Source organism: Anneissia japonica, unplaced genomic scaffold (assembly GCF_011630105.1).
Source record: "Anneissia japonica isolate Jap-2015-1 unplaced genomic scaffold, ASM1163010v1 scaffold211_len1577895_cov191, whole genome shotgun sequence".
NCBI classification, from domain to species: domain Eukaryota; kingdom Metazoa; phylum Echinodermata; class Crinoidea; order Comatulida; family Comatulidae; genus Anneissia; species Anneissia japonica.
Window position 1 is genome coordinate 574,999 of NW_022711099.1, and position 16,133 is coordinate 591,131.

Here is a 16,133-nt window from a genome sequence, read left to right on the forward strand (position 1 = left end):
CGATCCATTATGCAACCTTCTCATCCACCTCAAGCAACACGGACTACTGACTACATGTTCAGAGTCATGATGGGAAATATTCTCTGCTCTAATGAGTGATTGGATTATGTCAAGATAAGGCCAAAAAGTTTGTTGCCCGACCAAATTTTTTACATCTATTAGTTTTTTTTAAATTTCTTTTTTGACATGTCTTCCCAAAACCCAAAACATTTGTATAATGTTTAAAAAGGGTACTTTCATGTTTAATTAATAACTTTGATACAATAATTATGGATTTTAGGACCATTGTTGTCATTTACCAACCAAAATACCTAAGTTAAAATTATCCATGAATCCTTATGTATGTTTTTATACTCTAAGATATATTTTTATATTGAAATGTGTTTTGAAGACTTTAATATTCAAGAATTTAAATACATATAACATTATATTCTCATTTACTAAATCATAAATGTTCTTACATTCCAACAAGTGGCACATTCAAGAGTCTTGAAATGGGAGGGGGATGTGGGGCCCCTCGATGATTGAGGGAGTGCTAGATCATAAAATAAGGCGATTTTTAAATTTTTTTGTTTCAAACATTTCCAGTGTGGCAGTGGCATATCTAGGAGCCTTGAAATGGGGGGATGGGGGGTGCACTGATGGGTGAGCACAAAAGTCACGTGGGGGTTCCATGATTAGGTGAGGGGTAACTTGCAAAATAAGGTAATTTTAGGTGATTGTCAACTACTTGAGCTACTTGGGATGATTAGGACGTTTGAAATACTTTGTGTTACCAAGTATATAGGTATGTAGAGAATATTTACTGTACTTTAATGTGCAACTTATTTATGTCGTGTTAGTAACGAGAAACATCATTAAAATGTTAAATAATCAATAAATTTCCTGGCAACCATGTCAATACTGCAACATGCTCATCTTGCATTTAGAGTATTATTGAAATAAATTATTTGTTTTATTTTCTTTTGGATGATAATTTTTAATCATCCACAAGAAATTAAATAGGTATATTATCATCTCCTCTCTATATTAACAGCATTCCTAATTAATTTATTCACAAATATTTTTTTTTCTTTTCAGTTACTGTATTTTATCTGGTATAAACCCACCACCATTAAACACAAAATGTTTTTTCAATCAAAATGTAAATTTTCAGCATTGCATGATATTTATCAAAGTCAGCTAACCTACTCATTTTAATTATACTATAGGCTTTTGCCCAAGGAAAGACTGGTGCATAAAATTGGGTAGGAGGTTATATCCAATTTGGGCTTATACCCGAGGAATTATGGTACAGTATATTGTTTTGTAAAGTATTTCAAAATGACCAAGGTACCTCTTACTTGCATCACTAACAGCCAATAGGTTCATTATAGCTCAATAGGAAATTTAGCATTATCTGTGATGTTCCAGGTTATAACATTTTTCAACTCACTGCTTTTATTTAATTTTCCTCACATCCAACATGAAATACAATAAGGAGTATATAATGTGATAAACATTTCAGGGAATGAAGTCAGTTTACCATTGCCAACCATTAAGAGTCTGACAGACATTCTTGTTTCATTTCATATGATTTGAACCCTAGATTTTGAGAATGAGGCATGTTAAGCTCTGTAGAGCAAAGTGCATTCCATTGATACACTACATACCTTTCAATATGAAAAAATGAAAACTACCACTTGTATTGCGACGTTCTGTAGTTCATTCATTCATTTTATGAATTGGTCAACTTTTATAGAAACGCAATCTGTTAATATCCAAGAGTAGATTGCTCTACACATCCTATCTACGGTCTTAACGCTTAGTCAGCTATTATCATGACACGGATGCAGGTCTATAATTATAGACCATTGCTATACCGTGGTCTGATCAGTTAAGATTACCTGTTTAAGACTGTTTCATAGCAGTCCACCTCATGTCCTTTGTTATGCAAGAACAAATATATAGCAATATATGTATATGATTTTTCTCTCAAATAATTTGTCTTTCTCCGAGTACAATGTTAAAACCAATGCAAACTTTGTTTAAAACCACTGTGATTGTTTATTGCACTTTGATACATACACACCAACTTATGTTTGTTGTATTACACATTTAATAAAATATAATCAATGTATCTTTCTTTATGTTAATAAATATCCATGAATATATAAAATAAAAAAACTAACAAAAATCTTAAAAATTTAACTGAAAACAACTGAGCTTTACTTAACAGTAATTAACTTTTGATTACAAAATCATAAATTTAATATTCATTAACATACAAAAAAATTATTCATTTCATATTGCTGAAAAATATGCTACTTCAAAATTTACAACAGACTTACTATATCGTTACTTGCTGTTTCATAAAAAGATGGTTTTTTTACTCTTTTGGCTGTCCTTATCTACATTTTTATACTAACTAATTTCATACAGATATTTTCATATCGCTTTATATTTGTACGTCATTTTTTATAATCATAATGATCACTTTTTATAATAGACGTGGACATATGTTTTAACTGCTTCTATTTTTTTTTTTTTTTTGGTAAGTATTTAGATATCTCTGAGAATCAATTAATACATTTATAATTAAAATAGACTAGGTAAATATTATTGTCTATTTGAATAAAAGTTAGTTTATATATATATGATATGTTGTATCTCAGATAAAAATAATGTGCTGTAAAAATTTACAGCACATGGATTAATCTCAATAAATACTATACAGCTGGTTCCAACCTCATCCACTATCCACACAACCTTCAAATCACCTGCATCATGACACTTCACTTAGCCTGGTTCTTAGAAGTCGTACACTCTTGTAGAACATCAACATAATTGCGAAGCAAAATGTCCGCAAACATTAAAATGTCCTCTGTAGAGATTCCGGTTATCTTCTCCAAATGATTAATTACCTAATACAAAAATATGGAGTGTTGACAATGCAAAGCCAAACTTTTTTTTTCCTAGGAAAATGGCCAATTCTACAAAATTTCTCTTAATATCAAATATGGTGTCTAGCTTGCTCTTGTTATTAATATCAAGGTTCTGAGATCAAAACAAATTTGACCTACTTGAAACCATTAAAAAACACTAGAATTATTCACCATAGATTTCAGCAATACAGCTGTTCTTTGTGATTTCACTTCATAAAGTTAATTAAAATGTGTTAGTCAATTCTAGTATTCTCAAGGAGAGTTCTGGTTGAGTAAACAGCAATTTTTATGTACCTTACTCTTTATCAATACCACCATTTTTTTTTTGTTTAGTTTACCTTATCACTTGTGCTCTGATCTGCAACGTATGATGATGCAGCTATGATGGCAACAGCGAACAACATCAAATCATTCTCAACCGGCGCAAACTTTATCCTAAAGCCAAATTAAACAAATAAATTATAAGGTAGAAAATAAAGAACAGGTGTGTGTGCGACTGGATGAATAAAATTCAATAAACTTATTTCTCCACGATGTGAAATGTTGAAGCTGGAATGCATTGCAAAGGCTCATGCATTATAAAATATGGTACTACATTCTTTCTTTGTCACATTTAGATTAAAATGACTAGACAACTAATTTTTTGTCTTGTTGAATATACAACATAATAGACCGATTTGGTGATGGGCGTCACATGACCTAACTTAGGTGTTAGATATAAACAATTGACTGGCACAGCAGTGTTTTACATGGAGACTGCTATTACATCCTGCCTTGTTGCTGTAAAGATTATCATAATTCCCATTAAACTATACCAAATTGATTGGAAATTAAACTTAAGAATTTTGTCTTAATGGTTTGCTAATGCTGTAAAAGATACTAGCCGCAAACATTGAGATTTTTCGACAAATGTTAAGCCCTGCACATCTACGCCACGGTTAGGTATGCATGGGGCTCTTCAACCCACGAACTAAGCTGCAATGTTAGGGCTAGCTAAGGTTTATGAAGGATCACTTAAATTTCAAAACATACAATCCTAGAACGCTAGGATAAGTAAATAAACAGTATTTTGAACAATCATATTGCTTTTCCTAGCCATTTATTTCTCACGTTAACAGTGGGTGGTTGTTTTTGCAACCATAACATTACCATTTCCTATACTATTGCACTGTAATGCTTTTCATGTACAGGATACCTAAGTTATGTAACGCGACCAACTGTAAACTGACATCACCGGATCAGTCTATTGGTTGTTGTAACCACAACCTCTTTTATAGGGGCGTAGCCTGGTTTCAGCCTAGAGGGGTGCTACCATTTAGAATGAGGAAGCAAGTCCTTGCCATGGAAAATTAATGGTCATCTTCATACTATAACCAACTTAGTGGAAATAATTTGCCATCGTGGGATTGGAGGTGTGGCCATATCTCCCCTCTCCCCCCCCCCCACTCCCAATTATCAGTATTCTGCTATGAACCATTAAACAACCAAGAGTTGCCAGAGTGTTGTACTGTGTTGTATAACACTGCCATTTACCTGTCTTGCTTGTAGATACATGCTTGGCCGGTGACAGTTACAAATAGCTGTTCATAAATACACTGTCTTCTCAAGTAAGCCAAGTCCATTATCTTCAAGCTGATGTCATGAAGAGGCTTCACCGCAATCGTATCATCATTATGAGCTATTTATAAAGGAAAATCTTGAAAATAATCATGATTTATAGAGGTTTAAGGATAGGGACCAGGGTGTAGTGATTCAGGGGGGAAGCTGTGATTGGGTGCAGAAAAGAATCTGCCTCTTGCATAGAGTGGGCAATTTGGTCCATTTTAAGTTGTTCTGAGACTAGGCTCACAAGAAAAAAATGTCTGGTGCAATGAGGTTAGGCTTGTCCAATGGGCCCCCGTCCCCCAATGACGCCATTTGGCCTTATAAGATAGATAGATGCGTGCAAATTAGTAGAAAATTTTACTAGCTTAAGGGTATGCTATGGACAGCAATTTTGTTTTAACACTGACAGTATGGGACACAGATGAATGCTAATTGAACAATTAGTAACTGATAAAAAAAGATCATGAATAAAGATAAAGAATGATAAAGGATTGAGGCAGAATTACAAAGTTCACAATGTACGCAGCTAGGACAACATTCATTGCATGCATTTTTTTAGGCTTGTAAGCCATGAATTTTGTTTTTCTTTCAAGTGGTGGCGTAAAGATTTACTTGGCGAGGATCAAAGCTGTCCGATAGGGGTCTGACGATTTTGATAAAAACCAGCCAGGTCTAGGTGTAAAGCCCTTGTGAGGGCTCATGTGGCTATGCCCCTGACACCTAAAAAAACTGGTCAATTTTCTGTGATGTATTAGCACATATCATGGCCAAATTTTAAAAAAAATGTTTTTCTCTTTTTAAGTCTAATTAGTTGTGCGGTCAAAGGGGCTTAGGCCCCACTGCTTTACCAAGTGCTTGCGGTGTCTGTTGTGGAAGAATGTTTATTGTCGACAAGGAAAAGAAAAAATGATAGCACAGAAATAGAGCAAGTGAAATACAAAATTAAAAAGCAACATGTACAGGTTATAACTTTGATTTTTAAACTGTTCGTAATTAATTTTACCTACTGTATCACTGGCCTATTTTATAAAGCTTGATTTAATTGTGTATTTTTATTTCATTACTGTAATGATTAAGTAAATAAATGTATAAAAATGGAACTTAATTCTATGATGCTAGGGTAGTCTGTAGCCTGTTAGCTATAAGTATAATGAATCAATGTAAAATAATTATACCAAACACCCAATTTTTGTTTCTGGACCATAATGAAAATTTATTGAGCATTATAAAAAAACATAAATTTCTATGTGTTGTTAATTGAACTATTCAAAAACAGAGCATAAATCATGTTGCAGCTTTTTTTTGCTGTATGTTTATATTTCTATTCTGTTTTGTGTATCCAAATACATAAATACCAAAAATATGAAAAATTAAAAGAATGAATATAATAGCATCACAGTAGCCAGTATATTTTTTTTTTTGGAAAATTGAATACTTGAGCAAAAAACAAATAAAACAGGCTGGCTTTTAGAGATAACGGTAAAAGTAAATTGCGTAGGTTTTCTTTAAATTAGATTTATCCATTATTGAATTATGTAGGTCAGTAGATCTCGTCCTCTGTTGAATGACAACGTACTATAATGATAACAATAAATATAAAAAATAATAACAATTAATAATAATTGATGTTAGTTCATGTGAATAATAGAATGTATTTTAAGACTGGAATTATTAGTGACATTTAAATTAGCATTGAAGTGTGGCACACTTACCAATAACCTCTAGAATGATTTCTACATAGGTAAAGGGTGAAACTGTATTTAGTTCGTACTGTAAAGTCTTGAGAACACATAGCTCGGACTGCAGTATACTGTCCAGCGAGTAGGTCAGTCCAATTTCATTTAAGATTCTGTGGCACTTTTTAGCTGTTAAAGACTTAAATGATATAACAAATAATGCAATAGAAAAACACAAAAAGAAAGAACACATCTGCATCAAGAACAAACTCAATAAGTAGAATTGTAGGCCAATATTTAACATTCCCCTTTAAAGAAATTTTGTTGTTTGCAGATGTTTAGTTTTTTTTGCTTGCAATCTTGATTTGTTTAGCTAGATACCCCTGTTACTTGAGCACATGCAAATTATATACCATCACGCCTTTGCAACTCAAATTTTCGGTAACAGTGTTGTGATGTTCTTGTCTGGTTATTTTAGGTTTACGGTAATTCTGGTAAACTTCCTTGTTTATAGCGCCTTGAACAGTACTGGAGTGAACATGTGCACATTATAATAATGTTTTATTAGTATTAAATTAGTATTAGCTCTGAAAAAATGTTCAAACGTTCAATTAAAACTTTGAATTTCTCATGTATGTAAAATAGTAATACAAGGGAGCCAGGGAGGGAATTTTATAGTTGGGGGTCCATATCCCTCAGTCCCACTATAGTTGAGGCTGATGGGGCCGAGTCAAAAAGGTTATGTCTTTGGCACTTCTAGATGACTGGAAACGACTCTCAAATTTAAATTTGAACATGATTTTCATTTTCCCTTTGTTTTATTATGTTCAAAAGCTGGGGGAGGAGAAGGGGAAGCCGGTCTCTTGAACCTACCTTTGTAAAAATATCAAATAAGTTACAAACATCTAATGAGACACATTAAATCAATTCAGTTTTCCAGTGATGTTTCACAGATGTTTTAACTCTGAAATTATCAAATTGTTTGCCAATACAACACAAAAAATAAGAGAACGATATAATATAACGTGTCTGTTGACTGACGAGAAAGTAATTCAAATATTGTTTTACATTGATATTTAAGCAACAAGGCCATCTGACCTTGAAATGTTTGTTATATCAATATCGATTTTATATTGTACATTTGTAGGTGTAGTACTTTTATTAATGGCAGTAACACTTAATTTTGATTCACAATGCAAAGCATGCAACAATATCGATGTCACCTAATGCAATGCTTTTAATGTTAAGCTCTGTCCAGATTATCAAATGCCCATATATAGTCATAATGTGCCTATATATGGTCATGATGTGATGTCATCATGACCATATTTAGGCATGTCACATGTTTTTGTCATACAAAATTTGAAAGCCTGGACACTGTAACATGTACAGCACTTAATATTACTTCACATTATGATATAAGACACGTAATATTGTGTTACCTTATAATGTGAACACAGCTTACTAGCCACTTGGAGACAGGAGAGCATTCTAAGCGTCATTTGTTTCTTCAGTTTATTGATGATGTTCTGCCAGTCTTGCTTCTTGTGAGTGTAGGATGAACTATTCATTACATATTCGTAAAGACTAAACACCTGGTTTACCATAAATCTGATAGATTTGGAAACAATTGATGAATGCATATATCATGTCATATTATCTATTTTAATGTAATGCCTAAAGAAAAAAGAAAATTACGAAAGAAAACATAAAAAGTACCAAATACAGCAACATATTTTAATCTAGTTTATTCATTTCAAACACATAAATATTCCCGGCAAGATATTACCATCTCTCTAGTTTTTTTTTTTTTGTTTTTTTTTTGTAATTTAATATCTTGTTTGACAATGCAGTCTCCCATTTTTTTAAATATACAGTATACATATCCTAATATATAGGCCTATTTTATAATGATCTTAATTTATTCTTGTTCACTGGTTTATTTTTTATTTGAGTATTTTTTCTATAGATTTTACGAGAGACAGGCAGTGGCGCCGCCAGCATCTGGGTGGGGATGGGGGGGCAAGTGAGGGACAAAGTAAAATTTTAGGGGGGACAATATAATAGAAATCAATTAGATGAAATAAAAAAAAAAACCAAGAATAATTATAATTTTAACAATAAAAAGCAAAATTTAAAATATAGTGATAAATACAATTTTATTTTCCTGTTCACAAATATCATAACTAATGTTATGTAATTATTCATAACACATTTTGAATATTTATGAATAATAAATAATAGTAATATTAATTATTCATAAAATATTTCATAAGTTGTTAATGATTATAGAATACCTGTTGAATATATCCACAGCCATGTACTTTGCTTCAGAAGGTTGTTTAAGCTTTTCACACATCAGAAATATAAACTCAACTGAAAGTGGTAAAAATTTATTTTGTTTTAATCCATAACAAACAAAACATTAATTAATTAATTAATAATTCATAATGGTGATAATTAATATGATGATAGCACTAGTAATGACAAGAGAGATGATGAGGGGGGTGATGACAGTACAGTAATGGTGAAGAGGATAAAGGCGATGAAAATTATAATGAGTAAGATCTGATGATCATGGATATAACTGATGATGGTCGTTAATTAATTTGTACCAAATAGCAAAATTTAATATTACTAAATACAAATATTACTTATATAAACATTGCATTTAGTAATTAATAAATACCTAATTCCCTATAGTATTGCATTAAGTTTTGTCGTATTATTTCTACAAATTAATTAATGACTATTCCACTTATCAACATCATAATCAATTATATTCATGATCATCTCCCTTATTATAATTTTCCTCACCGTTATCCTCTTCACCATTACTGTATTGTCATCACCACCCTCATCATCTCTCTTGTCATTACTAGTGCTATCATCATATTCTATTCACTATCATCATTATACATGTACTAATGATAAGCATTGATATAGTTTGTCTGATAATAATTTGTATTATTACTTATATAAAAATATTTTAATTGGTAATATTAAATATTATTGTTGACTGTAGTAATAAAATCATTTTTAAAATAAATCTCACCAGGTTTCTTTTGTTTTTTGAAGCAGTTTTGGTTTGGTATAATACTTTTCATTTTTTTCTCATTTTCTTTGGCTAAATTTTGTAGCATCTCCTCTAAAACCTCTGATGAAACACTTGCCCCTTTTGAATTGAAAAATGGTTCTGTTGGACTGGCAAATATCTCCATGATAAGAAAACCTAAAGAACCTGGTCACAGTAACAGAAAATAAATTAATAAGATAAGACAAGATAATTCTCTATTGTCTGTTATTTTAAATAAAATCTTTTCATGACAATACATTTAAATAAAGTGGTTACTTTAATTAATAACTGCATTGGATATATACAGTATTATACTCAGAACATTTAAAACCATTAGCGCCTAGGTACTTCAAATCAGTTGATAATTTATTTCATCCATTTTAAACAAGTAATGTAATCGAATAGTCCACGGACACTAGCTGATTCAACCAAGTATAATGCATGACATATCAAGAAAACTGGAAACGGGCATCAATACACAGATTATTTATCTAAGCACTGCACATTCACCAAATGAAGAAAAATAGGATTTTCCTATTCCTGCTTCCGATGCAATAGTGAAATTTATCTTGAGGCTTTTTATCTTTAGTTAAACTTGAAGAAGAAATTACATTTAGATTGACGACTGGGTACTTCATATTTTGCACTAAACCAAACACTCAGAGACACTTTTCACTTCAGCGTTCAGGAGACAATTGGTATCAAAATGGCAAGGTAAGATCAGTTATAATATTAGCATTATACTTTCATAAGCAAAACCGTTTTGTATTAATTAGGGAAGCTTATTTATAGGCCACTTGAAAGGAAACATTCTACTAAATAGGCCTACCATATAGCCTAGATAGTATTATAGGACTAGTTTTATCAACAACAAAAATGTAATCAATGCTTAGGCTAGCCAATCCTATGCCTGCTGGGCTTTCTAAGCCTAGAAAGTAGGCATAGCATTCCGGGCCTCTCTAGACTCTACTCTAGCTAGGCCCCTACCCTAGGCCGTGTGCCTAGCCTAGGCATGCATAGGCCTAGGGGTAGGCTAGCATATAAAATTATAACAATGAAGTATGCAAAAACTTACAAAAGTTATCCGATCGATGTACAAACAAGCCTGGTACATAAATAAAATAACACTCTTAACAATATAATTAATAAATAAATAATACAAATGAAACTTTATACGTCTTCCTCCTGTGCACAAAAAAATCAACCAAGCTAGGCCTACATCTTTACCTCGAAAACGACCAGCTCTTTGTTGGGTACTTGCGCTTGGTGGTAGGGATTGGTTGAGTGGTTTCGCATTCCTCACTTTCAACCAATCAGCTACTTGTGTATACCATGGGAGAAAAATCTATTTTGAGCTTTGTTACGTAGTGTACAGTAGGGGTACCTATCAACTTTCGAACTTCTTTATTTACTAAAATAATAATATGGTAAAAATAGAGAAAAAACCTCGAGATAAAATTCATCAAAATACATGCTGGATTTGGGACCCCTCAGGAAATAAATCCTGTGTCGGGATTTAGAGGGTCACTGTATTCCAGATATCAACATTGATGGCTTGCTTGTTTTCTCATTTTTTGTTTCTGTGTATGCTGTTTTTCCGGTTTTGTGATGTTGTTCTGTTGGTATCAAATTAAATCAAAGCTACAGCAAGAAACAAAAAGAAACAATTGGCCCAATAGCGCCTCTTTTTGTTAAAATACCCGATCAACGAAATGCAACCTTTGGTCTAAGTATGTCGTATTCAGATGAAATTATAAGTTTTGAGGTACTTTATTGAGAAATCGCATGCTCCTTCAAGCTCGAGATTCAAAATTCAAGATTCCATTCATTTTCATATACGATAGTACATGAAATTTGTTTTCCAGAGCTAGGAATACACAAAATAAATTACAAGACAAATATAAATATAAAACTTCACATACAGTGCAAAAAAATATTTAGATTACAGTTAAATTCTGCTATAGCTGCTATGTAAATATTAGTAAAATAAACAATCCAATAGAAAGGGTATTTCGACGCGTCCTCGTCTACTTCACCAGAGTTACATAAGGTAGTCCTACTTGTGAGCCTATTGTCGGGTGTATTTTTTGGTAAAGCGTAGTAGGCCTACCGACTCTTTTCATTCATCATAGTATGAGATGGGCTTCTTTTTGAGATGGGCTTTTTGTCGAAATGAGATTCTTTCCCAGATTACTTACGTAATAGGCCTATTTATATAGTAATATTATATTTTGCTATTTGGTATCCCTTTGGCTGTAGTATCTCTCTCTTTTTACTAGTTCAGTATCGTTTGTACTTTTATTGTTTGTACTTGTATGCTCGAACTATTATAACATTTATAATAAATTACTTTTTCGGCTGCGGAGATGATGATAAGATTCTTTGGAAATCTCAAAGCATTTAACTACAGTTCGTCTTCCAATTCGAGACCACACTTGGGACCTGAAAATTTGGGGTGGTCTCGGGGTTGGTCTCCAATTAGAGGGCTAGCTTTGTGTTTTGTATTTGGGTCTTTGGAAAATTGGTCTCCATATCATCATGTTCCTATATTCGAGCACTGTTGTTATTATCTAGGCTATATGCTGTCTCTTATACACATCTTGGTAAAAATTTATTTTGTTTTAATCCATAACAAACAAAACATTAATTAATTAATTAATAATTCATAATGGTGATAATTAATATGAATTAATGTATACTACACGCTATTTCCCTTCAAATCGTGTATGTTGCTTGTTTGTTAATTTTGTCTTATTGCTTGTCAAAATGAAAAAATTTACAGAGAGCCAACTTTCTCAACTACAATGGTTTGTTCCACTATGTAGACAGGTAGAAGTGTTAGAATCTTTTGTCTCAATTGACCATGTCCAATCGAGTAAATTCGTATTGATAACAGAGCTACTGCTACAAAACATAGAGTATTTACATGATACCCGCATGGGAGTATTTTGGCTATATATTTAGTTATTAATTCATTACCATTATTCCATAATATTTTGACATTTCTCAACTATGCGTTAATCTAACGGAAGTTACTCATAACCGTCTTTTAAATTGGATTTTCCGATGCACTTAAAAGTCTGCGCCAAATTTAGACCAGTTGCATTAGCAAGCTAGGTTTCGCTTCACTGTCTGCTCTTCAACGGCCATAACGTTGAAGATGGCAAGCAACGTTCTTGCAGATCTTGCTACCGACTTTCTTGAATGTTCGATTTGTGTTGAACTCTACCATGTACCGAAATTGTTACCATGTGGCCATACATTTTGCAGAGAATGTATCAGCAAATGGATAGAAACACAAGGGAGCCGGGCGATATTTTCTTGTCCAAAATGTCGAACCGATACGTACGTGCCGGATGGTGGTTTGAATTCCTTTAAAGACGATAAGTTTGTACTGAGTTTGTTATCGTTCCATCGTGTGCAAGTTGGTATACATGACGAAGTGGAATGGTTGAACTGCGCGTCTTGTTCTGAGCAAGTTGGACAGTCCAGCTGCAGTGGCTACTGTCACGAGTGCAAAGGGGTCATCTGCAAGACTTGTGGTCAGCATCATAAATCATTGGCAGCTCTGAGAGGGCATACTGTCGTTGATGAAGAGGAACTTAAAACCAGTAACATCCAAGAGTTGTATCGACGGAGCCAACCGGAGGAGCAGTGTTCTCAACATAAAGGGGAGACCAGGCGTCTTTTCTGTCAAACATGTGAGATGATCATATGTCAAGTGTGCTGTTTAATTGGTCATCCGCGACCAAAACATAATGTAGCACCAGTTACCGAGACAGCAGAGAAAGTGAAGAAAGAGCTAGTGAAAGAGCTTGATTCTGTCTGTTTTACTATGAAACGGATTGAAAAGAAAATGGACGAGGCCAACCATATTAGAGGACGATTAACAGCTAAAATAGAATTGTCGAAACAAGCTGCTTTTAAACGGTGTGAAGAAGTTATCAAAAGAGTTAATGATGAGTTTCACACACTCATTAAACAAATAGATAAGGTAGGCGGCAATCGATTGAAAGTAATTGACGCATTTATCGATAACACAAAATTAACTTTGGGAAAGGTAAAAAGTAGCTACCACCTTGCGCAGAGACAAGTGGATCTCTGCACAGATCGTGACATTTTGATGGTAGGTCCTGAGCTTAGACAAATGAGCAAGAACTTAAAAGGAGAAACAGTTGGCGAAGTTGATTCGAATTTTGGTACCATCATATTTGAGTCAAACAAAGAGGAAGCCAGTCCTTTACTTGGAAAGCTAATAACAACTACGTATAGATGGCGTCTGAAGAAGACTTTTGGCCAAGCAGGAAAAAGCAAAGGAGATTTTTTGTGGGCGTACGATTTGGTAATTACTCCGGATTCAGATATCGCTGTTTGTGATCCAAAGCTGAAACGAGTACAAATTTTCAACGAAGTTGGCAAATACAAAGTTTGCCTTGATGTTGGTAAAGACGAAAAGGATGGAATTAAGGAGCAAATGAATGTATCGTTTACAAACGATTCTCGATATATCGTGGCCCAGAGAAATTCAAAATGGGTAAAACAATACACGACTGACGGCAAGTGTTTTTGTAAATTTAGCCCGGACGAAAATTTGGATGGACGATATGCTTCTCTGGAAAGCATCGCCGTAAGTAACCACGGAATGATTTGCATTGGACAGTCGACACCAGTCGGGGTAGTTTATCTTCATGAAAAGGATGGAACCCTTATTTGGAAGCGTAACTATTCTCAGCCCTGGTTTATTGCTTTTAATTCACTGGAACAGATTGCAGTCAGGACCAAAGGTGGCATCAGTATTCTGTCCTCGGAAGCAGGCGATATGATTAAAAAGATAACGGTTCCCATGAAGTCTGGAGAATGTGATCTTCGAGGCGTGTGCTTCGATAGCAAAGACAACCTATATGTAGTTGACAACAAGGGCAAAATGGTCCATAAGTTTAATCAAGAATGGAACTATTGCGGGAAAGCTGTTATTGGTTTAAATGATCCTTATGGAATAACATTTTCGCATGATGGACGCATGTATATCTGTGACCATGACGATGTCAAAGTAATGGAGTGGTTTTAAAATCGATACGCCAAGTTGCACTTGGTTGCACGCATACGCACATGTCTGTCAATAGATGTATAATATAAGATTTTACTTCACAACAGTTTTATATTAACTTCTAAACTATGAACATCAACAGAGTAAACCTAATAGAAATTATTTGTGTTCAGAGTTACTGTTCCTAAAGTAAAATGATGAGGTAGTATGCCACACACAGGATGTTAAATAAAATTTAATCGTATTCTGGCGTTATTAAATGACGTGGTGAATGACGTAGTTTCGTATGCGAATTGTAAAATTGCTGTCTGAGTGTTTATAAGATATCCCAAAAACATCTTGAAAACGCTTATTGTAAACGTGTTTCTTTCAAATTAAATATAAGAAATGTATTTACTGTATTATGAAAATATTAATATAATTAACTGCTTTACGTATATATTTCTACAATCAATACCTAAAGTAAAAATCTAATGAAATAATTCGAAGATATACTTGTAATCATATTAATAAATGCTTTAAAAATAAATTAACTAAAATTATGTTATGCTTGGTTTAATTAAGTGTTCTGCCTATATCTAATGTAGATATACTGGTCATAGATTGATTCAATAGCATAATGGTTCAGCATCTATTCATTAGAACAAAAAAAGTACAAACAAAAGAAGTGTAGAAAAAACGATGTAATAGGAGGAATAAGGTTGGTGAGCACGTGACAAAAATTATTCAGTCCGGCGTCCACAGATTTGATTCCTGATTCACCCCGCCCACTAATTTTATATAAATTACTATCTAACACTTACTAAACAATCAATCAAGTTGGAAGTGAATAAGTTAATAGGTAAAACCATGAAGGAAATTGTTAACCGGGCAATACTACATGATTTTGCGCAAGTCAATTTCAGAAACGTTTAATTGGGGAACGTACGCGAAATACAGCACGTAGATTTTATAGAATTTATAAGCTTGTTTATGTTGTAATAAATAAATATAATTAACATTTACTCATATGCGCTCCGATAGTACCTAAGTTAATTATTTGGTCAATTACAGTGATCTGTCACAATCTATTGATGATTCTTTCCATACCATATCTGGCCAACTGTGAAATGGTCTGGCTGATGAGGTCGTGTAACTTGGTCAGATATGCAAGTCTCATCTAAAACATGCTAATCATTATCATATTTGTTTTTCAATGTCTTGTTAAATAAAAAGGGTAACCATTCGCGTCCACCATGATGCCCAGCTACCATTGTTGATGGGCTGTAAAGTGGTTCTATAGAGCTAGCTGCAAGAATTTCATAGCCTTGTTAATATAGCCTATTTTTTTTTTTTTAAAGTAACGCCTTACCTAGAAGTGGCTTTCGGGCCCTGTTTTGGTGGAATTGACTTTGATTAACTTTATTAGGAACTCATAAATATACAATACAATACAACAAGATAAAACAGACTTTTGAGGATACACAAAACTTACTTCCATTGTGGTCCTCATAAAACACTTGGCAAAAGAATAATTGAATAAAAGTGAAGTGGTTCACGCATGTTTCAGTGCTAGCTGCAAGGATTCCATGGCATATAAATGTAATTCTAAAAGGTGACCTCTTGCCTAGAAGTATCTTTCGGGCATTGCTTGGGGAAATTGAATTAAGAAAATAATAACTCAGAAATTAGTCGTGTGGTTTTGATGTATTATTGCACTGACTGTTTGTTGCAACTTGCTTCGGGTGCAAGCGTTGTTGCTTCATATGACATGTTGGCCTATTCACCATGTTAGTATGTTTATATAGAGTTGATATATTGTTCGT

At 33.4% G+C, this 16,133-nt stretch overlaps 3 protein-coding genes across 3 annotated transcripts in view; 2 read left to right on the top strand and 1 right to left on the bottom strand.

Moving 5' to 3' along the window:
• LOC117107259 (DNA replication ATP-dependent helicase/nuclease DNA2-like) overlaps positions 1 to 909 on the top strand; it is a gene marked incomplete in the record, with an annotated part of 24,091 nt that extends 23,182 nt beyond the window's left edge. Inside the window, 1 exon segment of the mRNA XM_033248885.1 lies at positions 1 to 909. Coding sequence (XP_033104776.1) covers positions 1 to 70 — 70 coding nt within the window.
• A 144-nt stretch (positions 910 to 1,053) lies between these two features.
• On the bottom strand, positions 1,054 to 10,493 carry LOC117107261 (cyclin N-terminal domain-containing protein 1-like). The gene is made up of 8 exons (XM_033248887.1): positions 10,357 to 10,493; positions 9,261 to 9,446; positions 8,503 to 8,581; positions 7,648 to 7,816; positions 6,242 to 6,404; positions 4,458 to 4,602; positions 3,263 to 3,359; positions 1,054 to 2,903 (listed from the first exon to the last, which is right to left on the bottom strand). Exons 2-8 carry the CDS (start codon positions 9,424 to 9,426, stop codon positions 2,775 to 2,777), a joined length of 948 nt encoding a protein of 315 aa, XP_033104778.1. The 5' UTR covers positions 9,427 to 9,446; positions 10,357 to 10,493; the 3' UTR covers positions 1,054 to 2,774.
• Positions 10,494 to 12,368: 1,875 nt separating this feature from the next.
• On the top strand, positions 12,369 to 15,658 carry LOC117107260 (E3 ubiquitin-protein ligase TRIM32-like). Its single transcript, XM_033248886.1, has one exon. It carries the CDS (start codon positions 12,442 to 12,444, stop codon positions 14,347 to 14,349), a length of 1,908 nt encoding a protein of 635 aa, XP_033104777.1. The 5' UTR covers positions 12,369 to 12,441; the 3' UTR covers positions 14,350 to 15,658.
• Positions 15,659 to 16,133: the final 475 nt, after the last annotated feature.